The following is a 26275-nucleotide window of genomic DNA, read 5'->3' as shown; positions in this document are numbered from 1 at the left end:
AAATATTTCAGACAACTACTGTATGTGTTGTATTTCACATCAAAATATGCAAAATGTGGCCATGTATCTTCATGTTTGTTTAGTCAGGAACAATAGCAAACATTGAAACATATACTGAATAAAGTAAATGTTGTATATCTTCTTTATATTAAATTTAAATGTTGTGGCTCATTAAAAACCTAATATGGAGTGGTGAAAACCAAATACTAGGCAATAAAGGGAAAGGAGTAAGCTCACGGATCTCTCTCAAGTTCTCGTTTAAATGAATGTGTGCCAAATGTTACTGTATTCGTAGACTTTAAGAACTCCATAATAACCCATCTGTACAAAACGAGATATTTTTATTTGTAATATATTTGTACTTGTACACCAGTAAAATAAAATGCATATCTATGGTTCCATTGCAATCTCGGTGAACAATTAGACAGCATTCCTCAACAGAATCCCACTGTTTACCATGGGGTGACAAAAAAAAACAAACAAACAAACAAACAAAACCCCCCCCTTCAGCTTCCTTGAGAATAGATATTTGTCTTTACTGAAATACTTATAAACATAAAAAAAATGAACGGAACAGGATTGAACAAATGCACCACTTTATTAAGGAAAAAATGGAACCAAAAATCCTGTCACATCCCCTGGTTTGGTACCTACAACATTCCTGTGTGTATTCGGCACTCTGATTTTGACATAAGTTGTTGTTTTTTTTTCTCTCTCTTTTTTTTTTCTCGAGTGTTTTGTCCACAATAGTCACTGATTAATCAGTGTAAGCTTTGAGAGGTAAAGGGCAGAGGGGCTTGGATGTGTTGCTTAGACACAGTACATAAAAGTACATAGAACAAACATTTTGGGCACCAAGTTTTTTTTTTTTTTTGTTCTTTTTTTTTGTAATTTTATATATATATATTTATATATATACACATTAAATCTAATGGGTTCTGTAAAGGCATCCATTTCTTTAGTGTGTCTTTAGTTTCATAATTATTGTTAATTCTCAGTCATGTGGGTCAACCTCGTAACCCCCTTTCACAGTTCCTGCCTGTCTGTTTAGGTTACTGCAGGTTTGTGTGTCATTGTCATGAGCAAAATGATCCAAGAAGTTGCCCCCTGTGGACTAAGACATGGTCAAGGAAAACCAGAATGTTGGGAAAAACAGAAGGCTCAGCACTCGGATTGTGGATCCGTGGCCTTTGAGACACTGTGTGTCCGATTTGGGCTTTTTGGAGCACTTTTTTTTCTTTTTGTTTGGTGCTGTGGAAGGTTCCAGGTTGTCTAACAGTTCCGGGTCAAGGTTTCCAAGGGACTGGTCAAGGTTGTTGGATAAGGTTCCCAGAGGGCCATCGTTGAGACTCTGCTTATTACGAGTGTCATTTTTCGTCCTCTCCATCTCTCGAAACTTGGTCTTGGAAATGTTCTCCTTCTCCTTCAGGGGGTTGTTGGTTATTTGGCGACTGTTGTACAATGAGGAGTCAGGGAGAACCTTGCTGGAAAAGATGGAGGACTTGTCGTTATCTGAAAGACAGCACCTTGGAATGCTTTCCCCGAGTGGGTCGTCCGTGGAGAGGAAGGTTCCAGAGTGTGTCTTGGTACTGAAGATACTGGTTTGGACCTGGGATGGAGCATCCACACATCCCTCCAGGTCGTTGCTTTTAAGTCTTTTCAGGTCCTTTCCTGCCAAGGTGACTGGAAGGTGGCATTCAAGCTCAGAGCTGGAGCCTTTGAAGCGTTTGAACCAGTCCCAAAGGGTCCTGGCTCTGCAATCACAAATCCATTGGTTCCCGTTCAGCCGCAAGTATTGTAGGGACACCAGAGGATCCATGGTCTCTCCAGTCAACACTGTGAGGTTATTATAGAAAAGAAACAATGTGGTCAACTTGCCCAAGTCACTGAAGGCTCGCTGATGAACAAGGTTCACCCGATTCTGATGCAAAAGCAGGCGGTCCAGGTTGATCAATCCACGCAGCATGTGATCTGTGACTACCTTGATTTTGTTGTTGTACAGGAAAAGATAGGTTAGGTTGGCCTGATCCAGAAAAGTGTCATCGTGCAGGGTTAACAGGTTATTGTCTTGGAGGTACAAGTACTGCAGAGAAAAGAGTCCTCGGAAAACCCCTACGGGAAGTTCGGACAGTCCGCATCTGTGTAGGTGCAATGTGTGCAGCTTGGTCAAGCCTCTGAACGCAGAGGGACTTATGATCCGCAAGTTGTTGTTGTCGCCAATGTCAAGTTCCTCCAGTCTCTCCAGGCCATAGAAAGCCCCAGCCTCAATATGAGTTATGTTATTGGAATACAGCCAGAGGACCGTTAGGTTGTGGCAGGAGCTAAAGCTAGTGGACCTCACCACTGTCAGTTTGTTGATCTGCAAGAAGATCCGTTGGCTCCTGACGGGGATCTCGGTGGGAATGGTAAACAGTCCCTGCTGCTGGCAGGCCACCGTAGGTCTAGGTTCACTGTAGCACACACACTTCGCTGGGCAGCTGTTCAACACTGGGACTACATTCAACCAAACCACTAGTAAGAGGACTCTACCCCCTGTGGAGAGAATGAAAAACACAAAAAGGGGTTAGTCAAAGGATAAGAACATAGAGTCTTGACTTATTATTATCCTATTGTGCATCTGCATTTTGAGGTTTAATTACAGTAGCGTTGGAAATGCTGTCTCAGTGGGCTTACATATAATTGAATAAGCCATATGAATATCTCCTGAAATATTATGTAAGGTTGCTATGTTGGGCGAACCGTTTCAAAGGCTTATTTTCAGTGCAGCTGGGAAGTCTTATTCTGTTCAAAAGGGAAAGACAGCTCTTTTGATTGTAAATGTAGGTTTATAAAACAGAATTTATTTTTTGAAGATTTCATTATTTCATAAAGAATCTATGGCTGTGGGTGGATTTGCAATCAGTCCTTTAATTTGGCTAGATAAATAATTCCTCAAAAGTCTCTCCACTGAAAGGATCTCAGGGCTCGGGAGATGTTTTTTTTTTTTTTTTTTGTAACCAAGAAGCCGACCAAGAATCCCGCTGTAGTCTTTTGAAATAAAACATAGTGATTTACATGCACGCAAATCCCTTTAATTCAGTTATAACCCCTCAAGAATGTTTAAATGATCTAATATACAATGCCAAACGTCTAAAATATCCATATGCAGTTTGCCTTTCCAGACATCACTAGGCAGCAACAGAGACCATAACTGTGCCTTGGGACCTCCTCCCAGTTATCAACCTGCTCAAGCAAGAGAGGGTCGGAATATTGAGGGAAACTGATCAATTATAAATGAAAAAGTGCATTGCACCAAATTAGCCATGGATAATAGGTCAGATGGATCTAATCACATTCCAACATGGCTAAGGTTTTGACATTTAGCCCATGCGGGGGAAGGAGAATGTTCTCTGTTTCTCATATCTGGGTCTTCTGTGGCCCGAAAAAAAACATGAGGACTTGAAGCTTGTGGGGGCCTGGGCATCCACATGAATCCATGTGAATCCTGTAAATCTTTTAGAAGGTTATTTAAAGACAGTGATGTTTGTCAGGTCTGATTGAGATGTGTACGTTGTGCATGTGTGGAGAGAGAGATTTTTTAAAGATCTTTCTTTTAAAAATATATTGCATATCTATCTCTTCATCAGCCCTAGGAGTGGAGAAACGATTTTTTTTTTCAATGGAAAGAAAATGGTAGTCTTTTTCTGAAAATGTCAATTTGGGCAACACTGAAGCGTTTCAAATCAGAGAAAATGTCAAGGAATAATAGTAGGAATAACTTTAGAGCAATATTCAAAGTATCAACAACACATTCTTTTAAAAAAAAAAAAGAAAGAAAGAGAGAAAGAAAAAAAGAAATCTTAACCAACCAGCTTTCAAGGTTTCCTGAGCAGCAACCGTGAGCTTTTTTTTTTCTTTTCTTTTCTTATCTTTCTTTTTTTTTTTTTTGTTTACACAATCCCTTTCATCCCGATCCACTTGCCATTGGTCGATTATCAAGAACAGATTGCCACTGTGACAGACGATAAGATCCCACCACAGAGTGTGCGAAATCTTCTCCTTTCCATCAAAACCTGTCAGGACCCCCCCCCCCCCCCCCCCCACCACCACCCCAGTTTCTGAATGCGATCTAGAGCTTGTTAAATGGAGCTTGTGTGTTAGCTGACAGCACCCCTCTGCTCCCTTTTCCCTCAAACATCCCCTGTTCACTCGTCAGAATCTTCCTCCAGAAAGCTGTCAGACTTTCCCCCTCTTTCTGCCTCACTGGGCGCTTCTCTCTCTCACTCTATATCATGGTACAAAAAAGGAAAAAAAAAAAAACAATCCCTTTGCACACTAGGCTTCATATAAATCCACTTTCTCTCTCTCTCTCTCTCTCTTTTTCTTTTCTTCTATTAGTCATTAGCAGATCCACATCTTTCTACCCACACAATATGGTGCAGAGCTGAGATCCTTTGTTAAAAAGCTCTCGTTTTTTTTTTTGCATTTTTAGCCAGGCTCGCTAACCTACGCCGCCTGCCTCAGTCCACCCCTCTGTCCCACAATCCTTTATCTACAGAAGACCAAGCGAAGTCACACAGATGTCATAGGCTATCCTCCTCTCCATTATTTCAGAGTATTGTTTCATTGTTTCATTGTTGTGGAGAATGGAGTGTCTGTGTTCTTCGACTTCTGAAGGCCACTGGGCTGAACATCAGACGCTCTTTTGTTCTTTGTTTCCTTTCTTTTCTTTTTCTCTTTTTCGAGGAGTTCTGTTCTTCTATCTCCATGTCTTTCATTCAGCCTCTTTCTCTCTCTGAACTTTAGTGAGAGCCCTCTTTGTGACTTTACTCTGTGTGTGTGTGTGTGTGTGTGTGTGTGTGTGTGTGTGTTTCCCCTACGCTCTGTCTTGGGAACCACCACATCCTCTCACAATACAAAAACAACTGTTACACAACAGCTGTTCAAAAGCGTTCGATGCGTTTCTGTGCTGCTCTGCAGTCTCACACCAATTTGTCAGATATCACGAGAATACACGTGTCTAACATGTTTGAGTGGTCAAGGCATGTATTCTTTACGTTCCCAGTGCCTCTGGTAAAACACTCATTTGTTGTTGTTGTTGTTGTTGTTTTTTCTGTCCCTTACCCACAAAGACCAGAGCAAACCTCAAAAACCAGAATCTACAGCTCAAGACAAAAAAAAAAAGAACAAAAAAAAAAATAAAAATGCAGTCTCAAATGACAAGGCTATTAGTCAAGCAATCTTTGTTCACACAAGCTCTTTTGTCTCATTACAGACAGAGAGCTCTACAGTGTATTCAGCTTTGCATGAAACACATTGATTGCTGCAACGCTCTTTTCCTCCACTCATATGAGAGTCACTTGTTTTGATAAAAAGAGTCGAGGGAGATAGACAGAGCCAACAAAACACTGGCAAATGACAGAAATCAAGGATCCTTCCAGTAAGTGCCTAATTGAATTATTAGTGAAAACAAATGGAGAGATGATACTCGAAATAATTGCGGGAAGAGAAATAGGGAAAGTTTGTGACTCTCTCTCCCTCTTTCTCTTTGTATGTGTGTACGCGTGTGTATGTGCGTGCGTGTGTGTGGTTGGGGTTTGTTTACTCAGCTTAGTGGAGTGTGGCAACAGACTGAGATGTCATTTGCATATGTTGGTGACAAACAGGATGAAAACAGAGACTTCCTGATTCGATTTTAACTTTAATATGTGGCAGTAAGGTTAATTCTCTCCTATCCCTCACAACATTTAGGTCACGTTAAGAGTGATACTTCAAACCATCATTGAATCTTGTTCCGTTAAACACTGTCCGTATACAAGCGAGGGGTCCCATTCAGTACAATATTAAAGGTCTCGGTTTGGTTTAAAATGTAATGTTCTTCCCACAAGAGTCTGGAAAGGATTCAGTGAGATTCAAAATCATTTTGGTTTTGTTTACAGTTTCAAAGTGTGTTTCCGTCAAAACCAACAACGTTAAGTAGAGCTACTGAATCCAATACGATTTAATTGCTTTATCTACACCTGTCACACCCACAAATGTGTTCTAAAACAATAACGACTGTTGTGCTATGAATTGTTATTGGTCATGTACTATTCCGAAACCCCATCCCAGACCAAATCTAGCTATTAAATTTTGACAACTAATCAATACAAGTCTTACATAACATAGCAAGCTGGTCTTTCTAATAGGACAAGTCATTGTGGTAAACAATAGTCTATGCTAGAGAAGCCAATCATTATGATCCAAGAATTTCCAATTATCTTTGACAAATGTGACACACCGTAATACAAGAGAACCAAATTCACTTGGAATAAACGATCGGTGTTCATTTTCTTCCTTTCTTTCCTTTTATTTGCCTCATCTTGCAAACATCTACCTTCAACCACTGGCAAAATATTCCAAGACTCTGACGCTAACAGGCCTAGTCAATAATTAACAACTCTTTGAAAAGAGAGGGATGCTATAGGACAACCCCATGTGAATAAGATGAGGAAAACACACCTCACAGAAACCTTTTATTCATAACAGGAAAGTGTGTGTGTGTGTGTGTGTGTGTGTACACCGTGTGTTCTCCCTTTTCAGAAAAAATGTAGCACATACTATACATTTACCTTGACAAGACTGAACCATATATGAATTGCTGTAGATCCCCACAAGGACAGGAACACATGGTTGTGTGTTATTGCATAACATTTTTTCATCCGAAGGTCTGCACCAGAATTGCAGAAACCTATTGAACCGATCATTGAGTCTGCAGAAGGTAGAATTTTTCCAAGACCAAAACTGAAATGATGTTTACTGCAAGCGTTGTCACGATAATAGATTTTTTTTTTTTTTTTTAAATTTCGATAACAGTCAACAAATCACCACAACTGATTTTATCGTGATAATTATTCCTGAAATGCAATAATGACAGTTAAACATTTTGACAAATGTGTAGTAATCCTTTACTCTCTTCTTCTCGGGGGGAAGGCCATTGACATCAAATCCTTTGCTAACCAATATCCAATAGCGTTATGTTATTCCCTTGCTTCGTTGGAACGGATATGCAATTTCTCTTTTTTTTTTTTTTTTTTTTTCTGAAAGCCTTGCAACAGCCCCTGCTGTGACACTCAGGAACATGGCATGAACTGCCCCATTCGTTTTTTGGCTTCTCTTACATTCTTTGCATAGATCAGGATGATTATCACGTAAGTGAATGTACAAGTTATTTGTAGTCTTGCTTGCCCTTACACTGTAAGGATTTCTTGCATCTACAAAAAACTGGCCTTACTCCACTTTGGCCATCAGGGTTAAGGCCAATGTGCTGTCTAGCGAACAAGTAGCTTGCTGTGACTAAAATCTGTCCTGCTTCAGATCATTTTGAATTATGAATCATAGAAAAGCTAACGTTACGATGTCTTTTACATCTATGGATATAAGTAAGAGGCATCACGCAATTGTTTCTAAACATTTCTGTCTAGTTTCTAGATCAAGAAAAAAACGTATGCAGGCGGTAAATAGATCCAAACTGACTTGCATTCCGATAAAAACTGTAACAGCAAAATGTGTTATGGTGTTAATTGTCAATTGCTACGCTTCACAATAATGCATATTTATCAGCTGTCGTGACAATGCTCTTTACAGCACTGAAATCCATTATGAATTGTAATCATAGCCTCCTCCACTTATTTTGTCTTATCATTATGATGATGATGATGATAATGATGATGACGATGATGATAATGATTGTCAAAATAGATTCACTTCTCTAATATTCAAAAAGTACTGAATTTTCCTGCAAATATGTGTCTAGAAAAATCTTTAGTAATGACTCTGAGCCATTAGCACAATGCTGTCTTAACAAATGCTGAAAGCCCCTGATGCTGGCAGGTCATTGGTGTCATGGGAAGGAATGACTTAAGTCTTAAGAACCTCTTCAGCTTGAGTAGCTTGAGTGGGTTTCTATTTCCCTACCACAAAGTCTTAAAAGTATTTAATTTAAAGCATGCGTCTTTTCTCAGACATTGCGAAAATCAATGTTTGTTTGTTTGTTAGTTCGCTGTTTTAGTTTGGCCTCTTGTTGACTTGGCGAGAACGGAGAGAAAAAACAGATGTTGACACGTTTGACGCCGCCGCTGAGAGAAAAATGGACGAAGACCTCGGAGTGACTGAGAGAGCCAATGAGAGAGCCTGGCAAAGAGGCAAGGCTGTTCCTTTTGGGCCAGACAAGGACACAATTATCCAAGGAGCGAGGGGCTAGATCAGGACCTGTCTGTACTCATTCGAACAGATGGTTCATGAATAACGGAGGAAAACAAATGCAGGGAGGAATAAGAATAAAGGAGAGAGAGAAAGAGAGAGAGAGAATGAGCAAGAGTGAACAACCACAAACTTATTAAACTGATCACCACATCACATGAGTCTACTCCTCCTTCAAATCTCAAAAGTGTCAAAAAAAAAAGAAAAAAGAAAAATGTGGAAGATGATGGGGTGTCTCTGCTCCAAAGTTGACAGCCTAGAGCTGCTGCATAGGAATCTGTTTGGAGCCAATGGTGAATCATACAGATCAACACATCCCAGCAAACACTTTTCATAAAACGGCATAAAAATCATTACAGCTGTTGTACAGGAAGGTGAAGAACATCTGACTGAAACTGTCAAAGAGTGTCAGAAACATACAGACACCTTGACTGATATCTTTCCTTGCGTCTGAAGTCATATTTGAGCGAGATCACGCATCCGCGCTGAACGTGTGCTGGATCTCTTTTACTGCATTGCATTAATTACAGTTCCCCCTGAGAGATGACCCAGATGTTTATTTCAAGTGAATTAAATTTAACCCCTTTGTTTTCACACCAGTTGTAACCGGCTCCGAATGAAATCACGCGTCACATGTTGTAAATATTGTTGTTCCTCTTCTTCTTCTTCCTCTTATTATTATTATTATTGTTGTTGTTGTTGTTGTTGTAGTACAAGCATTAACATTAACCATCTTTAACCTTTTCAGCGTCACTGTATGAACGAACAGAAACATTCATATGGTTGTCATTTCTGTGTACGTTGGCACTGACTGTATCTTGCTTTGTTGTGTGGTTGCACTGTCATGCAATGTTCTGACTGCTAAATAGAAAATATAAGCTTGTCGGCTGTATGCATTTAAATAGCAAGGCAAAAATTATTCTGTGCCAATGACACACGAGCAGTGACACAGAACTGGGCTATTAAAACTGCTCTGAACAAGTTAAAGGAAAAACAGGTTTTTACCAACAGCACACTTCAGCGGTCATGATTACTTCCAGACACAACATTTTGAAGTAGAACCGAATGTTCTAACCAGCCATGAGATCAGCTGAGAGAGACTTTAATTTGAGTTTAATGCAAAGGAATGAAATGTTTTACTTGATAGGTGAAACATTTCAATCTCAGTTGAACTTAACATGATCATATGAGTCAGAGAGTGAGACGTGACTGACACCAAGTCGGTTAGTCAGTCAGTATTTCAGTCACTTCGGCCAGTGTAACCTTTGCTGAAAGAGGGCCCAATTTTTGAGAAAGGTACGGAATATTCTCCGGAAATCTTAATCTGACATGGGGTCATTTCTTACTTGTAAGAGCTGTACTTACGAAAGAGCTGTATCTTACGAAACTCTCCTTGACTTGCCCGCCAGCCAAAATACTACCAAGAAAAGTCCTGGGTGGAGCCAACAGATCACATTTGAAATAGAGAGGTCAGTGACTGACTTGCGGGAAAACTGATGTGGGCTTTCTGTCAACAAAATGTCCACTTTTACGGACTGAATCATTGTCAGTCTCAAGCTCATATGACCGTATTAAAGACAACTGAGATTGACATGTTTCACCCATCAAGTTACAAAATGTCATCTTTCATATTGCTCAATTTAAAAAAAAAAAAAAAAAAGTCCTATTCCACATGCCTCTGTACTGTGGTGAACAAGCATAAGAACCAAAAGTAGCAGGGAAACATGCATCCAAATTCCAGTTAAAGAGTTTGCAGTAAAGTATGGGTGCTGCGAAAGCAGGACAACAACAAAAAAAATGTAATAAAATCTTTAAAAAGTCTCATCTGAATCTTTTTTTTTTTTTTTTGAGCTAGCTTATCACCCTGACAACACCAGGCCTTTTGTGACATTTGTTGATGACATTGTTATATGTCTCTTATGCGCTGAGACCAGAGATTTCCATAAGATTCACAAAAAAAAAAACCAAAAAAAAAAACGGTGCTGTGAAAGGTAAGACAGGTTATGAAAAACAAATATAACAGTCAAATATGCTTTAGACTGCTTAGGAGAAACAGACCTCTAAAGGAATTTTGCTTTTCAGCAAAACAATGGCCTAAAAACAAAACAAAACAAGGGTTGAAAGGCAGCTCTGGGGAATTTTTTTAAGGGTTGCGGCAATTAATTGGAAGGATTCAATATTTCTAGACTTTTCCGTGGCTTCTGGATGATATTGTCTTGACAGCTGGCACGGCGCATGCATGCATAAGTTTACATTTAGAGACAATGGGAAAATATGGTCGGAACAATTAGCCACAAACAGATGTAACAATGCAAATTAACAAGCGGATTAACTAATGACACAAGCAAATTAAGTAATTAAGATTTGGCTCCCTACAATGGACCGATATTTAAGGTCGGAGAGTCACAGCACTGCTGCTCTCTGTAGACAAGTGAATTCATCTGTTTAACGGTAAAAGATGTGCTGGATGCAATTTAAATAGGAATACAAATATAATGACTGACAGACATTGACGTGAATGATATCCCATTGGCAGTGCTAGTATTATGCCTGTAAGCAATAGCTATTTTTTTTTTTTTTTTTTGCTTTTTTTTTTTTTTTAAGCAGCCAGAAAATGTTGATGTTTTATGGGAGAGCATTTTGCCGTATCAAATAAAACTCAAATTACATTTTACCCCTTAACAGAGATATTGCTGTGATGTGTGTCAGCAAATCAACACCGACGAGAGCGTAGATATTGCGTTCTGGGTCCAATAACACAAACTAGTACATGAAAAACACATTTCACTTCACTCTAACTCGCATTAAAATTTGATCATGGCATCCATGATAACCAGAATATTGTCTCCTTTCAGACTTTGACACATCAGGATTATACTGATTATTTTGTTCATTGTGTACAACCAACCCAGGTTGGCATGGATGTGTAATAACACGGTAATTACATGGTTAATAATTAACCAGTGCGATTAACCATCCATTAGGGCTTCAAAATGCTTCGAAGTTGGTTTTAGTCTGGTGTATCAGGACTGTATGAGAGGAGTGTAGCTGATGTACCACTGTGCAGTTACGGTGAAAGGAAAGAAGTGTACCACAAAAGGGAAAAATGTACTGACAATTTTTAACATGCAATTTAAGGATCAAACATTTTTAAAGAAAGGTGACATCAAGGGACATCAAGCATGTTGTAGATGCTGACTGTATTGTGAAACTATACTATTTTATCTTGGCAACTCAAAGTTGTTTTGAATATGTTACGTAACATTATGTAAGATCAGATTTCTTAACATTGCAGAAAGGGACAGCCAGAGTCATTTCATCGGGGTATTTGATGAGCTTAGCGCTCGTCTAGCTAAACCAATAAAATGATTTTGATCATGATGCATTGACATCCCAGAATATCATAAACACTGATCGTCTCCAGTACAGCAGGAATCAGCTTCAAAGCTCATCATGCACCACATCAAAATCCACGCAAAAACAACAAAAAAAAAGGCCACATAAAGTTTTAATCCATTTGAACACAGTGAATTATCCTTAGAATCAATTATAGAGTCATATTGTGATGAACAGGCATTTGGGAGCTTATGCTATTTCAGAACAGCCCAAGTCATGTAGAGTCACATCTTTCAGGCCTTTGTCTAGTTGAGAATGGTTTAATGCTAAGAAAACTGGCCTAGTAAATGGGCGGATGTGGATTTTAAACTGAAGCCATTGACAGTTTATCATCAATGTGACCTTGAGCAAACCACTTAAGTCCATGGTTGCTCTAGCGCCGTGTGACCTCTGACATGGTAATAACTGTGTATTACTGTGGCTTAAAGCCAGGGATATAATGGTTTTGTACCGAAACTGTGGTTCTGCTGAAGTGGTATGCTCAAGTCCCAGAATTGAGGGCTCCTATGCTTCATTTAAAATGCCAGTTTGGCAGTACTTTGCCTTTGCTATTATTTGCGACAATAGAAATCTTGTCGTTTTCTTGATGAAGAACATAAAAAGATACGGATGTTTGATACAGTGGAAGGTTTCTTCCGCTCATTACCATAGAGAGGAGGCTTAACATAACTAGTGCTCAAGGTTATTTTTCTTACACATTTACAAATGCATTGAGGATTAATTTGGTTTCATTCTCATTTTTTTGAAGAGATGAAATTGATTGTCTTGCAGTTTGTATGACCTTTGTCATAGTAAAATTACTATTATTAAATTTGTATATATTTAAAGAGAAAGGAAAACGTCTGTTCTGAGCTGGCTAAATCTTCCTCCAACCCAAACCGTGATACAAATACAAACCAAAATGTGGCCCAAAAACTGAGGTAGCCTACAAGCCAAAACATGAATAGGGCAAATGATTAAACGTCTGTTAAAAGCATTGGCAAAATGAACGAAAACTGTAATGTGAATATTGTAGATGACAAGTCATGTTTTTGCATTCATTTGAGACTGCACTCAACTTTCAAGAGCAGACAGTGTTCAAGCTTGCTCAGATTGGCCTTGACTGTTAGTACACAAACAACCTCTATATTTTATTTCACGGACATAGATTCCTGTTCGCAACAACATAACCGCTCAAGTGCTAATTCTGTCGACTTATGTTGCAGCACTGAAATGCAATGAAAGCCGTTTCGAGGTGCTTCCATTTTCCAAAATATTTTGAATTTATCTTGACATTGGCTCCTTGATATCATCTTCTAGGTTTTGATGGAAATTGAGAAAATTTCTAAAAAAAAAAATCACCTTCTATGTTTGACAGAATGCTAACTGATGTTTGGGCATCTAAAGTCATGCTGTGAAATCCTTGAGTGTTTCTAAATGTTCTCTTCACACAGATCAAAAGAAGAAAAAAAAACAAGGTCAAAAATCTACATATATTAAAGCTACCTTTGCATCACATCGTTTGCGGACCCATGTCCATCATGCTTTCTAGTTGAATATTTGTTTTTTCTCAGTGAATGACTAAGTGTTTTCCATAGTGGATCTACTCTTCAGCTCTGGTTCATTACAGTGGTTCAAAGCATAGTTGACAAACCAACCCTATCCGCACTCCCTTTATGGATTCTCAATTAATTGCAATCGAAATGAACTATCTGTTTCCTCAACCATTAAAAAGATGTTCCCCTCTTTCCCCATGCATTAAATAACCATCTCATTTGTGGTGTTGTTGTTACTGTTTTTTTTGTTTGTTTTTTTCTCAATACTTTTATTAGCAACAAAATTAAATTTGGAGTTTCCAAGGTTGCCAGCCCTGAGGGTGGAAAAAAAACAAACAAACAAACAAACAAACAAAAAATGCATTAGCCAAGAATAAAAGCAATATGAGGTTTAATGGTTCATGTCTGTATTGTCAAAGGGTCTTTTCCATCACTTAGAACCTGATTATTTGGAGATCCTATCATTGAGTCTTTGGATTCTCTCCATCCCCACTCTTTTACTGAGAGAGACCGCGTGTAACGCCAAAGGAATCTGTCAAAAGAAACATATCCAAATAGGAAGTGGATGTTCACTCAAGCTGACAGGGTGATTACGGAATCACTGATGAAAAACAACATTTCCTCAGTGGTGGTATTTAAGCAGAGGTGCCACAGGTAGATAAACTGGATCCTTCAAAGTACTCCTGTTAACGTGTGTATTCCATGTTTGATTGAGCTAGCCTGGATGTGCTCTGTACTTGATTGAGCTAGCCTGGCTGTGCTAAGCGTGAGTTTGAACTGGGGTAAATGTGTTCAGTATTCCTTTGAACAAGTTCTAGCTTGAACCAAAGTCAAACTTTGAGAACAAAGTTTTCTTTTATACAACAACAACAAAAAAATATTGTTAGATCACATAAACCAGTGGTTCTCAACTCCAGTCCTGGGGGGGGGACACTGTCCTGCACGTCTTTGTTTTAACTCTCCTGAGCTCAGGACTGACACATCTAATTCCACTGATCAATTAATCACCAAGCCCTTGATTAGCTCATTTAACTGTGATAATGAAGAGTTAAAACAAAGATGTTCAGGACAGTGGCTCCTCAGCACCGGAGTTGAGAACCACTGGTATAAACACTTGAGGTAAACCCCCAAAACATGCTAACTCTTTGTCTTGTAATTCATGGTTCCTTGTCAGCTTTCTGATCTCAGGTTTTTTGCTGTACAATAACTGATACAGCATGCATGCACACAGCCTTATTTTTTTTTTAAGAAAGACCCGAAACACATGGTCAGACATTGCATGCCTTCATTGTTTATGGATTTATCAAACTTTAAAAACTGATACTTGAGCTCAGAGCCCAAGTATCGCATGAGAACGTCTCAGGAGGAGGGAGAGGAGTACCAGTATTTGCAGCCACAGCTTTGAATGTGAGAGTATAAAAGAGACTGAAAACAAGGCCTTAGCCTTTTTAGCTCGGCCTGTGCTAACAAGCTAACCTGGCAGCAAAGTTTGAGTACACACCACCCCTTTAAATCAACACATCCTCAGTATTGTGCATTCATTATTGATTTACCAAAACACCTCCGCGATCAATCAGCTGTCAACTTAGCGATAAAATACTGCAAGGTTTAGTTTTCTTACACCGGCTCTATGAACCCTTTGCTAAGGCTAATCAAGTTTAATCACGTCCATCTTCAAAGGCGAAACCGTTATTGGCGTATCTCTCTTCGGCGCTACGTGTCCAATAAACTCTCCCTGTTGTCTTTGGTTCTGCAGCAGTGCACTTTGAGCAGAGAGAGCGGGACAGGGCTGACTATGCAGACAAGCAGCAAATGTGTGTCATCAACAGTCATCTTAAGCTGAGTGAGACTGGGATAGGTCCAACCTACGTTCCTCGAGCAATAAGTCCAACGCATTCGCACGACTTTAAAGTCACATGAAACAGATTCAAGCAGTTCAGAAAGTGGAGTTTAACGTCAAGCATAATGACTGAAAGCAATACACGAGAAGGGTGGGGGGGTGGGGGGGTGGGGCGTTGTACTTCTTCAGCTGAAACAAAAAGTCATTGTTTTCCTGAAGGAATACCTCGAACTTCGAACAAGTAGAGCGGCCCAATTTGTTTGGAGTGAGGTTCGACAGCTGACGGAGCAGAAAGCTCAATTTTTCCCCTGTTTTATCTGTCAAGATGTGCGTACCCTAAAAGCACTCTGACAGATTTGAGACACTTGGGCTTTTTTTTTTTTTTCTGGAAGAGGGACAGAGAGAGCTCACGCTCTGATGTCAGCTAATTCTTTTTCTTCAGAAGCATAAAGAATGTCTGTTAAACCTTGCATTCTCCTGACTGTGTATGGAGACTGAAAATCACACATAGAGCAAAAAAAAAAAAAAAAACCCCAGAAAAACACACACAAAACTGAGGGATAGTTCTGGCCAATTTATTTGAATATGTCTTGATGTCTAAAAACCGTGAAGCCGCTGACAAAATTCAAAGCAATATAAAAAATTTAACACAGCTTTTTTTTTTTTTTTTGGATGAACTGTCTCTTTAAGCATCAAAAGCTGTGAAATGCTGTTTCTGCAGACTTTTCTCCTTTCTCTCTCCTCCCTTATTCTAATTCTGTCTCTGAACCAACTTATCAGCTATGTCTTTCAGTGAGGCCTATCTTGCCATCTTCTCAGAGGTCATCTATTACCATTTTGTGTGTGTGTGTGTGTGTCTGTGTGTGCTGATTACCAATCTATTTTCCTAGCTATCTTCAGAAATAACATGTAAAATTTTATTAGATATATTCTTACAGATAGAAAACACGTAAAGCATGTCTGTCCTTTTGTCTGAGTGTAAAGTAAGATTACGAGAGAATTGCTGTGACCTTTATCTGTACAGACGGATTTGAGAGAGAATAGGTCACACTGAAAGAACATCAATTTGAACAGGTCTGTTGAGTGCCCCATGACGATGAAAGTCGTCACTTCACGGTAGAGATTCAAAAAACCACGGTGATTTAGATCAGCTCAAGATGTCCAACTGTACCCTCTGCTTTCTACAATACATTTATTTCCACATTATTTCTCCATTCCAGTCCACAGGGCTCATAAAACTAAACCGTTCTTTTTTTTTTCCCTCTTCTTCTTCTTTTTGGCTCGGGTGCCATTGAACCCCTCCTGCTTGCACCTTATCTACTGATTACTGAGTCTGTGGCTTCTTCATCTAAGTCTACAGGTCTTACACATTACCGAAAAACAGAAATGTGCAGTCAAGTGTATCCACAGGACTGAAGGAACATCGTTTTAACTCACAATCACACCCCTACACTTGCTCTCTCTCTCTCTCTCTGTCTGACACACACACACACACACACACACACACACACACAGTCCTCTGCCAGCTCAGGTTGTTCATTTTAACCCGTAGGGCCAGGGTGAGATGGGAAGATTGGATAGGAGTTGTTAGGAACAGCTGGGTGGGAAAAAGAAGCACCCCCCCAATATATAATCATATGGGTGAAGATTAGAAAGCTGAGGAGGATCTCTCTCAATCGTCAGGCTTAAGAGACGGCAGAGTCTGATAGCCTATCGCGGAGTGTTCTGCACTTCTTGTGAGCGCCTGTCTCCCCAGGCCTATCTCCTCTCCCAGTGTAAACACCCCAGAGGCAAATTGACCTGAAAAAAAAGCTAACCTCCCTTTCATCTCAGTCTTCAGGCTCCGCACATTAAGACTGACCTGGTCTAGCCCTAGTTTTTTTTTCCCTTTGCATCCTCAAATGAAATTTGGGTAAGATTTTTCCTTTTTTTTTTTTTTTTTTTTTACTTAACTCAGAAAAAGTTGTTTTTTTTTCTTTTTAATTTTCATGAACTTTTAAAAGAAACCTCCCATAGGCTATATATGGCTATCATTTGCTTCTGAATGTTACATGTTATATATACTTTTGTCAAGTGTATTGATCTCCATGGAGACGCTTTAGCAGCACAGAGGGATTAATTACAGTCATATTAGTCTATTTGCATGTGATACATTCTTTAGTCTTTGGCAGGATTGCTCTGTCACTGTTTGGTAGAGTCATTCTTTTCACCTCAGACCTTTGGCTCGATGTCTCCCAGTTGGGTAGTATTGGAGGAGAGGAATGCCAAATGGCTCTCAGGACTCAGTAGGGGGAGGAGAAGAGAAGAGAGGAGAAGAAGAGAAGAGAAGGGGTAAGAGGAGAGAAGAGAAGGGGGAAGAGAAGAAAAGAGAAGAGAAGAGAGGAGAAAGGGGAAAGAAAAGAGAAGAGGAGAGTAGAGAAGGGAAGGGAAGAGAAGAGGTGAGAAGAAGAGAAGAGAGGAGAAAGGGGAAAGAGAAGAGAGGGGGAAGAGGAGAGAAGAGAAGAGAAGAAGAGAGAAGAGAAGAGGAGAGGATGAGAAGAGGAGAGAAGAGAAGAGAGGAGAACAGAAGGGGGAAGAGGAGAGAAGAGGAGAGAAGAAGAGAGAAGAGAAGAGAAGAGAAGAGAACAAGAGAGAAGAGAACAAGAGAGAAGAGAGAAAAGAAGAGAAGAGAAGAGAAGAGAAGAGAAGAGAAGAGAAGAGAAGAAGGGGGAAGAGGAGAGAAGAGAAGAAGAGAGAAGAGAAGAGAAGGGGGAAGAGGAGAGAAGAGAGGAGCATGAGAGGGAATGATGATAAAATATGGGCGTGGAGAGCAACAGAGACGGGAGGAGTGAAAATATGACTCTCTGGATGTTGGGGGACTCGGCAGAGCAAACAGGCGAGCCGGCAGGCTTAGAGCCCCACACTTGAATTCAATCAGCCAGCATCGAATCCCTTCCAAAGATCCATGCAGACGTCATCACCATCTGCTCCTCTTTTGATGTTTGTTGCTCTCCGATTCTGTAAGCCTGCAATTACAAGGCAAAGCACAGGACTGGCTTGCTACGTGGAAATGAGAACCCCTCTCTCACTAGAGAGCAAGAGAGAGAGAGAGAGAGAGAGATGGGATTTCCAAACCCACATGGCATGCCATGGCTGTCTCCTTGATGTCACAAGGTTTTGTGGGGACATATGTGTCCTTAACGCAGGTTGTGTGTTCTAGTTTGTAATGATATTCATAGTTGTGGCATAAGAGCAACTCTTTCTGAGCATGGACTTACTTTCGAGGCGGGGTAGTGTTTTGTTTTTGACAACCCTCCATTAACTGAAAGGGGCAAAGAGAGACAGAGAGAGAGAACGGAAGAGAGGGAGGAAAAACGAAGCAAAAGCGGCTTTAATAAGCGTACATTCAGATCAACTTGTGGGCACATGAGAGAGCATGTTGTCTTTGGCGGAGAGGAAAAATACAAAAAAGCCTCTGCATTATTTACCAACTGCTTCTTTCTTTCTTTCTTTCTTTCTCTCTCTCTCTCTCTCTCTCTCTCTCTCTCTCTCTCCCTCTCAGACAAAGCTCCTGCCCAGCCACTGAAAATGGATTTGCTGCGGAGAAGCGCCGATAAGCCCGGGATGGGGCCCCCAGGCGGCATCCACGCACCCGAACCCCTCCCCTCTATCTTCTCGCCCCTTCTGCTCCGATAAGACGATGCCTTAGACTGCTCCTCTCCACGGATCATCCTCTCCTCTTTTTACTGGTAAAGGTCATATCTCGGGACCCACCACCGTCTGTCTCCGCGTGTGCTTGATCGGAGATCATCTGTGTTTTTATCTGTTTTGCGACAAGGGGGGCCCCCTGACCCACGTCCCTGTCCCCAGGTAGGGAGTACAGACGGATGAAGGGGGGTGGGGGGTGAGGGTAAAAAAGAACTTCATGAAGGACCGGGCCACCTGATAAGGAGAAGAGCTATCAACCGGTCAAACGCTCCTCTTCAGGAGGAGTGATACGAGAGGTTGGGAAGGAAGGTTTGGGGTTCTCTTGGTGGACGACTCAACTCTGCGATGGTCCCCGTTGGAGTCCGGGACGGGACGGGGACGGGGACGGGGACGGGGACGGGGACGGGACCGGGGGGGGGGGGGGGCATGCTATAAGGAATAAGTGTCACAGTGCAACTTCACCCATTAAACCCTCATGTAAATAAACAACCACAGCTAGGAAAAAAAAAACAAAAAAGAAAACAGAATGTGTCAAGTCTCCCTTGGCAGGTAGACTGAGATCCTGTTCTAAAACAGTCACCACTTCAAGGTACAAAGTCACAGGGAAACACTATTATCCACCTCCTCAATATGCTTGCTGAGAGTGTGATTCTCTCTCTCTCTCTCTCTCTCTCTCTCTCTCTCTTTTCTCCTGCACAGCTTGTCTGCCATACGTGATGTTCTAATGGCCCAAATGACTTGAGAGAATTTTTTTTTTTTTTTCGCTTTGCTGCTTAGCTAATGTTTCCCTCAGCCCATGAGAATAACAATCTGCTTTCTTTCTCTCTTTCTCTCTCTCTCTTTCTCTCTCTCTCTCTATTGTTTATTAAATGGCATATCTCCGTTAGATGGCCTCACCCTCTCGCGGGTACGGCGTCTGATAGCTGTAACTCTGTTACCCGAATGTCATTCTCGTTTTCCATGCTAATAGGTCCTGAACGCATGAAGGAAACACAGAGCAAGGATTTTTTTCCTGTTGTTGTTTTCTTTTCTTTTTTATTTTTTCTGAGGGCTTGTGTGGGCCAGACGTCTGCTTGGCTAATTACCGCCCACCACTGCTCAATTTCAACGCTGTCACATAAATTTGACAGTAAAACTGTCTCAGAATCACTGTAAAACCAGTGTAGCTGATTAGCCAGACGTCAAGTTACACCGCTGAGATTCCAGCTTTTTTTCTTGCTTTTATATATATATATATATATATATTTATATACAATAGAACCCAAACAAACTGATGGATGATTCATCTTTGTTTCCATCTCTTCTGCTTTGAAGCACCTTTTTATTTTTTTATTTTTTTTTCCACCTGGTTATCCACCTCATATTGATTTTTGTTGCTCTGGCAAATCAATATTATCTACACTCTCACACACCCTTTGCTTCTGCCTGTGCTTGAGCAAGAGCCCAGCACTGTTAAAATACGGGTTTTATTTCCTGTTTTCGGACTCCGCTGACGGTTCAAAGTATCCCTGAAGAGGGAGAGGAAGAACACTTGCGATTTGCTTGGTAAAACCAACATGCTGAAGGGAGGTTTCTTGATTTTGCTTACAAAGTAAGCGGCAAACTCAGAACGCCCCAAGCAGCTGCTACCTGACAAAGGAGCTCTCTGGACTGACCCAGCTCGTAGGCGTTGCTGGATATCATTAGGTAGCTGTGTGCTAATTTGAAACTGCGCGAATGCTTTGTGTCAGCATTTACTTCCCCATTAAAGAGACCTTTCAGGACATCTCCAAGGTCTGTGCGCTTTCTTGGTCATTTCCATTTTTGTCCAAGATATTTTTTAAACGAAAAAAAAAAACAAAAAAACCAAGAGGGCTGGGGGAGGGGAGTACTGCTGAGAGTGGGTGTATTTTTAAGATTACTGGTTTCCCATACATTGCCCTTCTGAAATAATTGCAGGAGAAACCAAATCATTAAATAGTACAGGTTTTTTTTTTTTTTTTTTTTAACCCACACAAACATCAGCCCTTTCTCCAGACTGTGCGCGCTTAATGATTTGCTATGCGGAGCAGACAGAACCTCTCAGGGGAATTTAATTAAGGTTTTTTTTTTTTTTTTGTGCTTTAAAAACTCTGTTCATAAATTCATATAGAGTCACGTGAATCCACACACACACACACACACACACACACACACCCCCCCCAACCCCATCTCTGCGGGGCCGCTTGGCACGTTCTGTCAAATCACAGCTAAAACGGCCCGTTTTCTCTTCTCTTTAACTTCTTAATAAGGATAAGCATATCTGCAGAGGATAAACACCATAAACAACACGCTGGTGTAAAAGAGTTAAATAGTGCCTTAAGACCACTTCTGCCAAAATAATATCTCCTGAATTAAGGAAACACAACACGCTAGCTGGCTGGCTGTATTCGCAGGACAGTATTTCGTTTTTCCAATTAGGGCTTGAGTGTTCGGTCGAAAACGACAGGAGGGCTCGAGGCGCGCCGGCGTTCCGGTTCGAGCGAGGGATTGTGGGATAGTGCGGTGGCACGGGAACATGTGGAGTTAAACGTGGGATGAAAGGCTGTCTTTGTAAGGGGGGATTTTTTGATCGGCGGAGCCCCGAGCTGACACGGCGAACGGAGGACTGAGGTAAATGGGAGAAGGCATAGCAAACAGCCTTACCCCATGATGGGAGCTCCCCCATGCCTCCAGAGCAATGCATTTTTAACCAGGTGGAGAGGAGGGAAATACAGTCCTCGTAACTCTTCCCTTCAATGCCATTCTGTACCACGCCGCCAGTTACAACACAAAGAGAGAGAGAGGGAGGGAGAGAGAGCGAGAGAGAGAGAGCGAGAGACAAATAAGAGGGTACAGAAACAATGATAATCTGAAACAGACACACACTGAGTGACAAAGAGAAAGGGAGCAAGGAGAGAGAGAGAGAGAGAGAAAGCAAACGGAAAAGGAAAGAGACAGAGGGAGAGGAAGGGGAAAGACAGAGAGAGCAAGAGATGGAGTGAGACAGAGAAGTGATAGAGAGGGTGGGGAGCGTGGCATGGAGAATGTGAGAGAAACAGAGAGACAGAGAAGATGTCATAGAAGGAGAAGACATGTTCCATCTTTTCCTCATCTCTACACTGTTCTTGGTGCAGTAATGAAGACCGTGGGAGAAAAAAAAGCACAAGTTTGCCCCCTAGTGTTTGTGCGACTCCCTCATGGCTCAAGATCAAATATAAATGACCCCCCCCCCCCCCCCCCAACACCACCACCACCTCTCCCTCTCCCCTCACTGCTCCCACCCCCAGGCAATAAAATATCCCACAGATAACTTTTGCCACACTTGGTGGGCTTGATAACATGATTTTGTGCATCTGAATTATGCAACAGTGCTGAGTTGATGTGTTAGTCTTAATTTGGCCTACTGTGAACATCTCTCTGCATATTTTGCCTCATATGTAAAAAAAAAAAAAGCAGAAGAAGTTGAAGTAGAAGTAGAAGAAGAACAAGAAGAAGAAGAAGGAGGAGGAGGAGGAGGTGGAGAAAACTCCTTGGAGAAAAGACATATTTGTCCGCTTCTTTCATGTTAAAAACTAGACCACAAATCCCTGAACATCCAATACTGCCCAATTTCAGGTTTAGAAAAAAAACAAACCAAAAAAAACAAAGACCTGTGTTCTATCTTCCACGTCGAGGGTTGTGGATCACCAACAGTTTTGTAACAAAAGGATCTTTGTACACAAATACCCTTATTTGGCACCGAAAAGACTTCTGAGAATACACAGTAAAAGCCTGATTTTGGAACACTGTAGACATTCAGTAATACATAGTTTTTTGTTTGTTTGTTTGTTTTTTTATCTCATATATGTGCCTTCTTCTAGTTTGGAATGATGTCAACATCACGACAATTTGACCTCACCCGAAGTTCAGTCTTCCATTCTCACCCGAACACCCAGTCTCCTCCCGTACTGCATGTACGAAATGCTGTAAGATGAAGCAGCTGTGCTTTCTCTCTCTCTCTCTCTCTCTGTCTCTCTCTCTTTGCAGTCCTTGTGAAAATGGGAACAGCAGGAGAGACTGCAGTTCTTCGTGTGTCTGCGTGGAGATGGTCCAGACCTCATTAGTGTGCCTGGAGAACAGGCAGGCCCCTGCGGTTGGACTCGGCAGAATTCGCCTCTTTGCATTCCCCGGCGTGTCTCGACACCGAGCGCTTCATCCTCTCCTATGCCAACGCCCTGCCTGAATCGCTTTAGATGTATCTCGCATCTGTCTCACGTCAATTAGGTAGAGAGGGAGAGAGATAAGCATACACACTCACACGCACACAAAACCTGAGATCTAACATGTCTCGCAGCATTAAAGATGCGACGGGTGCTGTCTGTGTTTATCCTTTTTTTTTTTTTTAAATGATTTTTTTTCCTCCGCTGTATGGAAGAGTAATGTGATATTGAAGAGGATAGCAGATGGCCAACCTTTTTTCAACAGACCTACTACTTTTTCTAAACCAGCTCCTCTCCTGTAGATGAGAAATCGCAATATGAATTCATATCAGCCTTTCAGTGCCATATAAAGTACCAATGTCCCATCAGTAATATCAGTCATTAGAGAGGACCCAATGAGAGAACAAACTGGCGGTCAAGTCCGAGCAGGACCTACTGTGGCGTTTTAGACATCCCGCTATGAATACATATCTCAGTGTGAATATGTATAGGTAAATCCAACGCCAGCTACCATGGAGATTCTGCTCACGACTCCACGTCTGAGAAAACTGAACTTTGCTGTCAGTTACGCCATCATAGCTCATATCAAACTCTCACATCTCCTCTTCCTGGCTGAGTAATGGCCGGTTTGTGTTTGAATGGGGGGTGTGTGACCTGTAGCCCCGTCCGGTGTCTGAGAGCCTGTCCTCCCCATGACATTCATCATCATCCGTTTCAGCCCTAGAAGTTTTTGTTGTTGTTGTTGATATACACCATCAGCAGATGGTGAGTGATATATATTTATATTATATATTTAGTACTATCCATGCAAATCCATACGTCCATTACAGGGGTCTGTAATGTGGGCAGATGGTGGCACAGGAGAGAAAAAAAGGGGGGCCAGATTTTAGCCGTCAGCTTTGGGATGGATATCTGTGTTTAAAGGCCTCTGACGGGCAGCCTAATTCCACCTGCCGGTGGTTCGGATTGCAATGAGGCTTACCTGTATTTAACCACGCTTTAAAGCGTCTGTCAGCGACAGCTCGAACGATCAATAGTGGGGCTAAATCGATGGAAAATCAATAGTCAAATTTGTCAAGACGGATTTCAGCCTTTGGTAAGAGGAAATGTTGCAAACAGACCCGGGGAGCCTTAAAATAGATCTTTATTCGAAGGGGCCAATCCATTACATGAAGAAATTAGCTAGAATGTGGGCTTATTGTTTCTTGATGTTTCTACTGGATGGATGAAAATAATAAAACATATCGGCAAAACAATATGCCGCATGTAAATCGGTGGGACAAAAAAAATACATTTATAAGTTTAATTAAGCTGTTGATGAGACAAAGCACAAACAAATTTTAAATTAACGTCCATCAAGTTTGACCTTGTCTGATCTATGTGGTGGGAGCTCTCTATTACTCCACAATTTCTTCATTTAATTAGTTGTGATAACGATTACTTTTTCATGTAGCGAGATCTTGAGAATCAAACATTGGCAACAATGAGAGGAAAAAGAAAGCCGTATGGAGCTTTGTTTAAATTCATCTTGAATCGATCGATGTTTTAATTGGCGAAGCAGCACGGTAGCATGCATCATCTCATTTCGGAACTGAAAGTTGCGATTGGTCTAAGTTTGGAGTGGAAAGAAATTGAGGAGGAAAATACTGGCAAGGGACAAATCTGCCTGTTCCTCTATCTACTGCCCAAAGTTAAAATCCACCTCAAAAGGATACAGACTCCCCAAGACTGGGCGCCCTCCAAAGCTCTTTGGGAGAACTCCTTCAAAGTGTGTCAGAGCCCTGAAGTTTTGGAGGACCGAATTCAGATAGAACTTCACAGCATCCCTCCTCCACAGTTTTTTCTTTTTTCTTTTTCTTTTTTTTTTTTTTTTTGCAGTCTGATATGAAAAGTCAAAAGTACTTGAAATTCATTTTTCTAAAAGTTCTACCAAGGAGCCGGGCTACATAAGTTTCCCCTTCCTTGAGATTACTGTCTATCTTCAACAGAAAAGCTGTGACGTCTGATCAAAGAATATTATTCGAAAACCAACAGGAATTTCTTGCCCTCGGATCTTAGGATGCGCCCTGCTTTGTCTCACTCATTATGAAAGCGTAAGTCATAAAGAACGATGCTGCCAAAAGCTCGTGATACCCAAACACATTATCTGAGCATGTCTGCTTCCCTTAGCGTGACAAATTGGTTAGCTTAACCGTCACTGAGAACATGGTCAAAAGACAAACACAAAACCTTCCTATTTCAGATGTCCTTAAGTTATTAAACTCAGTATTTGAGTTTTACCTCACAGTCCATCTCTCTCTCTCTCTCTCTCTCTCTTTGTTTTATCTCTTTTGGACGTTGTCATCCATGCTGGCAATAAGCGAACACTCTCTAACATATTAGCCACACGCTTAATTAGCATGAAGGCCATTACAAGTAGGCCATGCCCGTTTGTGTGCCAGTGGTTTTGAACAGCAGTCAAAATCCTGTCGAAAACAAATAGGATGATTGCCTGTCCTTTACAGTTGGAGAGGTCCATTAGACAAGGTTACGATCGACCCTTGCTTGCGCACTCCAACTGGGCACGGGCGAGGGGGAGGGGTGTGGTGTGGCGTGGTGTTTTGGAGGGGTGGGGGGGGGCAAATCCTGATAATCCTAGCAGACAGTTCCATATTTCATCACATGAGCTTTTCCCCACACTAAACTAGATTATTCATTTCTGTTTTGATGTGGCTGGTTGTGCTTGTATGACAAAAAGATTTAAAGCTAGCACAATAAACTGTCTGATGCCTCCTTACTAATGAGAGACCAGGTGGACCGGGGGAAAAAGTAGGGAACAAAAGAGAGAGAGAGAGAGAGACAGAGGAGAGAGGAGGAGGACAGCTGTAAGAGAACAGTAAAGTTATCAGCTGATTGCGTGTCAATTCGAGACAATTGATAGCCAGACCTTTATTCTCCTAGATGGTCGGCTCGCTTTTAAACATCGTTATTTTGGAGCCAGATTGAGCCCGTTTCTAAAAGACTAGAGATTCTATCAGATCTCCAAGTCAGCTTATCCTGAGGGCTAAGTGGTCAAATCGGGCTTCTGAAGATTAGAGGTGAGGAGAAGCTAGACCCTTTTATTGCCTCAGCTCAGAGTCTTCACACCTGAGGGAAAGAAAGAACACGCCAAGACCTGTGTGATAAGATTGTCTGTCTGTCTCTCTCTCTCTCTCTCTCTCTCTCTGTCTCTCTCTGTCCCTTTGAGCATGAGGACTGCACAGAGAGATAAGGCCATGGAGAAGAAACTCACAGCAAGACATTCATCTGAAGCCCCTGATAACACACAAAAATGGGGCTAAAGAGGGAGCAGGTGAAGTCCAGTGAGGCAAGGAGCCAGACTCAAAGCATTGTCTTCTGATTGACTGAGGGGAACAGAA

At 41.3% G+C, this 26275-nt stretch overlaps 1 protein-coding gene across 1 annotated transcript in view; it reads right to left on the bottom strand.

Moving 5' to 3' along the window:
• Positions 1-968: 968 nt before the first annotated feature.
• Positions 969-26275, bottom strand: part of rtn4r (reticulon 4 receptor) — a 32030-nt gene continuing 6723 nt past the window's right edge. Inside the window, exon 2 of the mRNA XM_030791532.1 lies at positions 969-2532. Within this exon, the coding sequence (XP_030647392.1) occupies positions 1115-2532 (1418 nt within the window). The 3' untranslated portion in view covers positions 969-1114. The remainder of the gene's footprint in view (positions 2533-26275) is intronic.

This window comes from Chanos chanos, chromosome 14 (assembly GCF_902362185.1).
Source record: "Chanos chanos chromosome 14, fChaCha1.1, whole genome shotgun sequence".
Classification (NCBI taxonomy): domain Eukaryota; kingdom Metazoa; phylum Chordata; class Actinopteri; order Gonorynchiformes; family Chanidae; genus Chanos; species Chanos chanos.
Note: the sequence above shows the minus strand (reverse complement) of the source record. Positions and strands in the feature narration are given on the sequence as shown.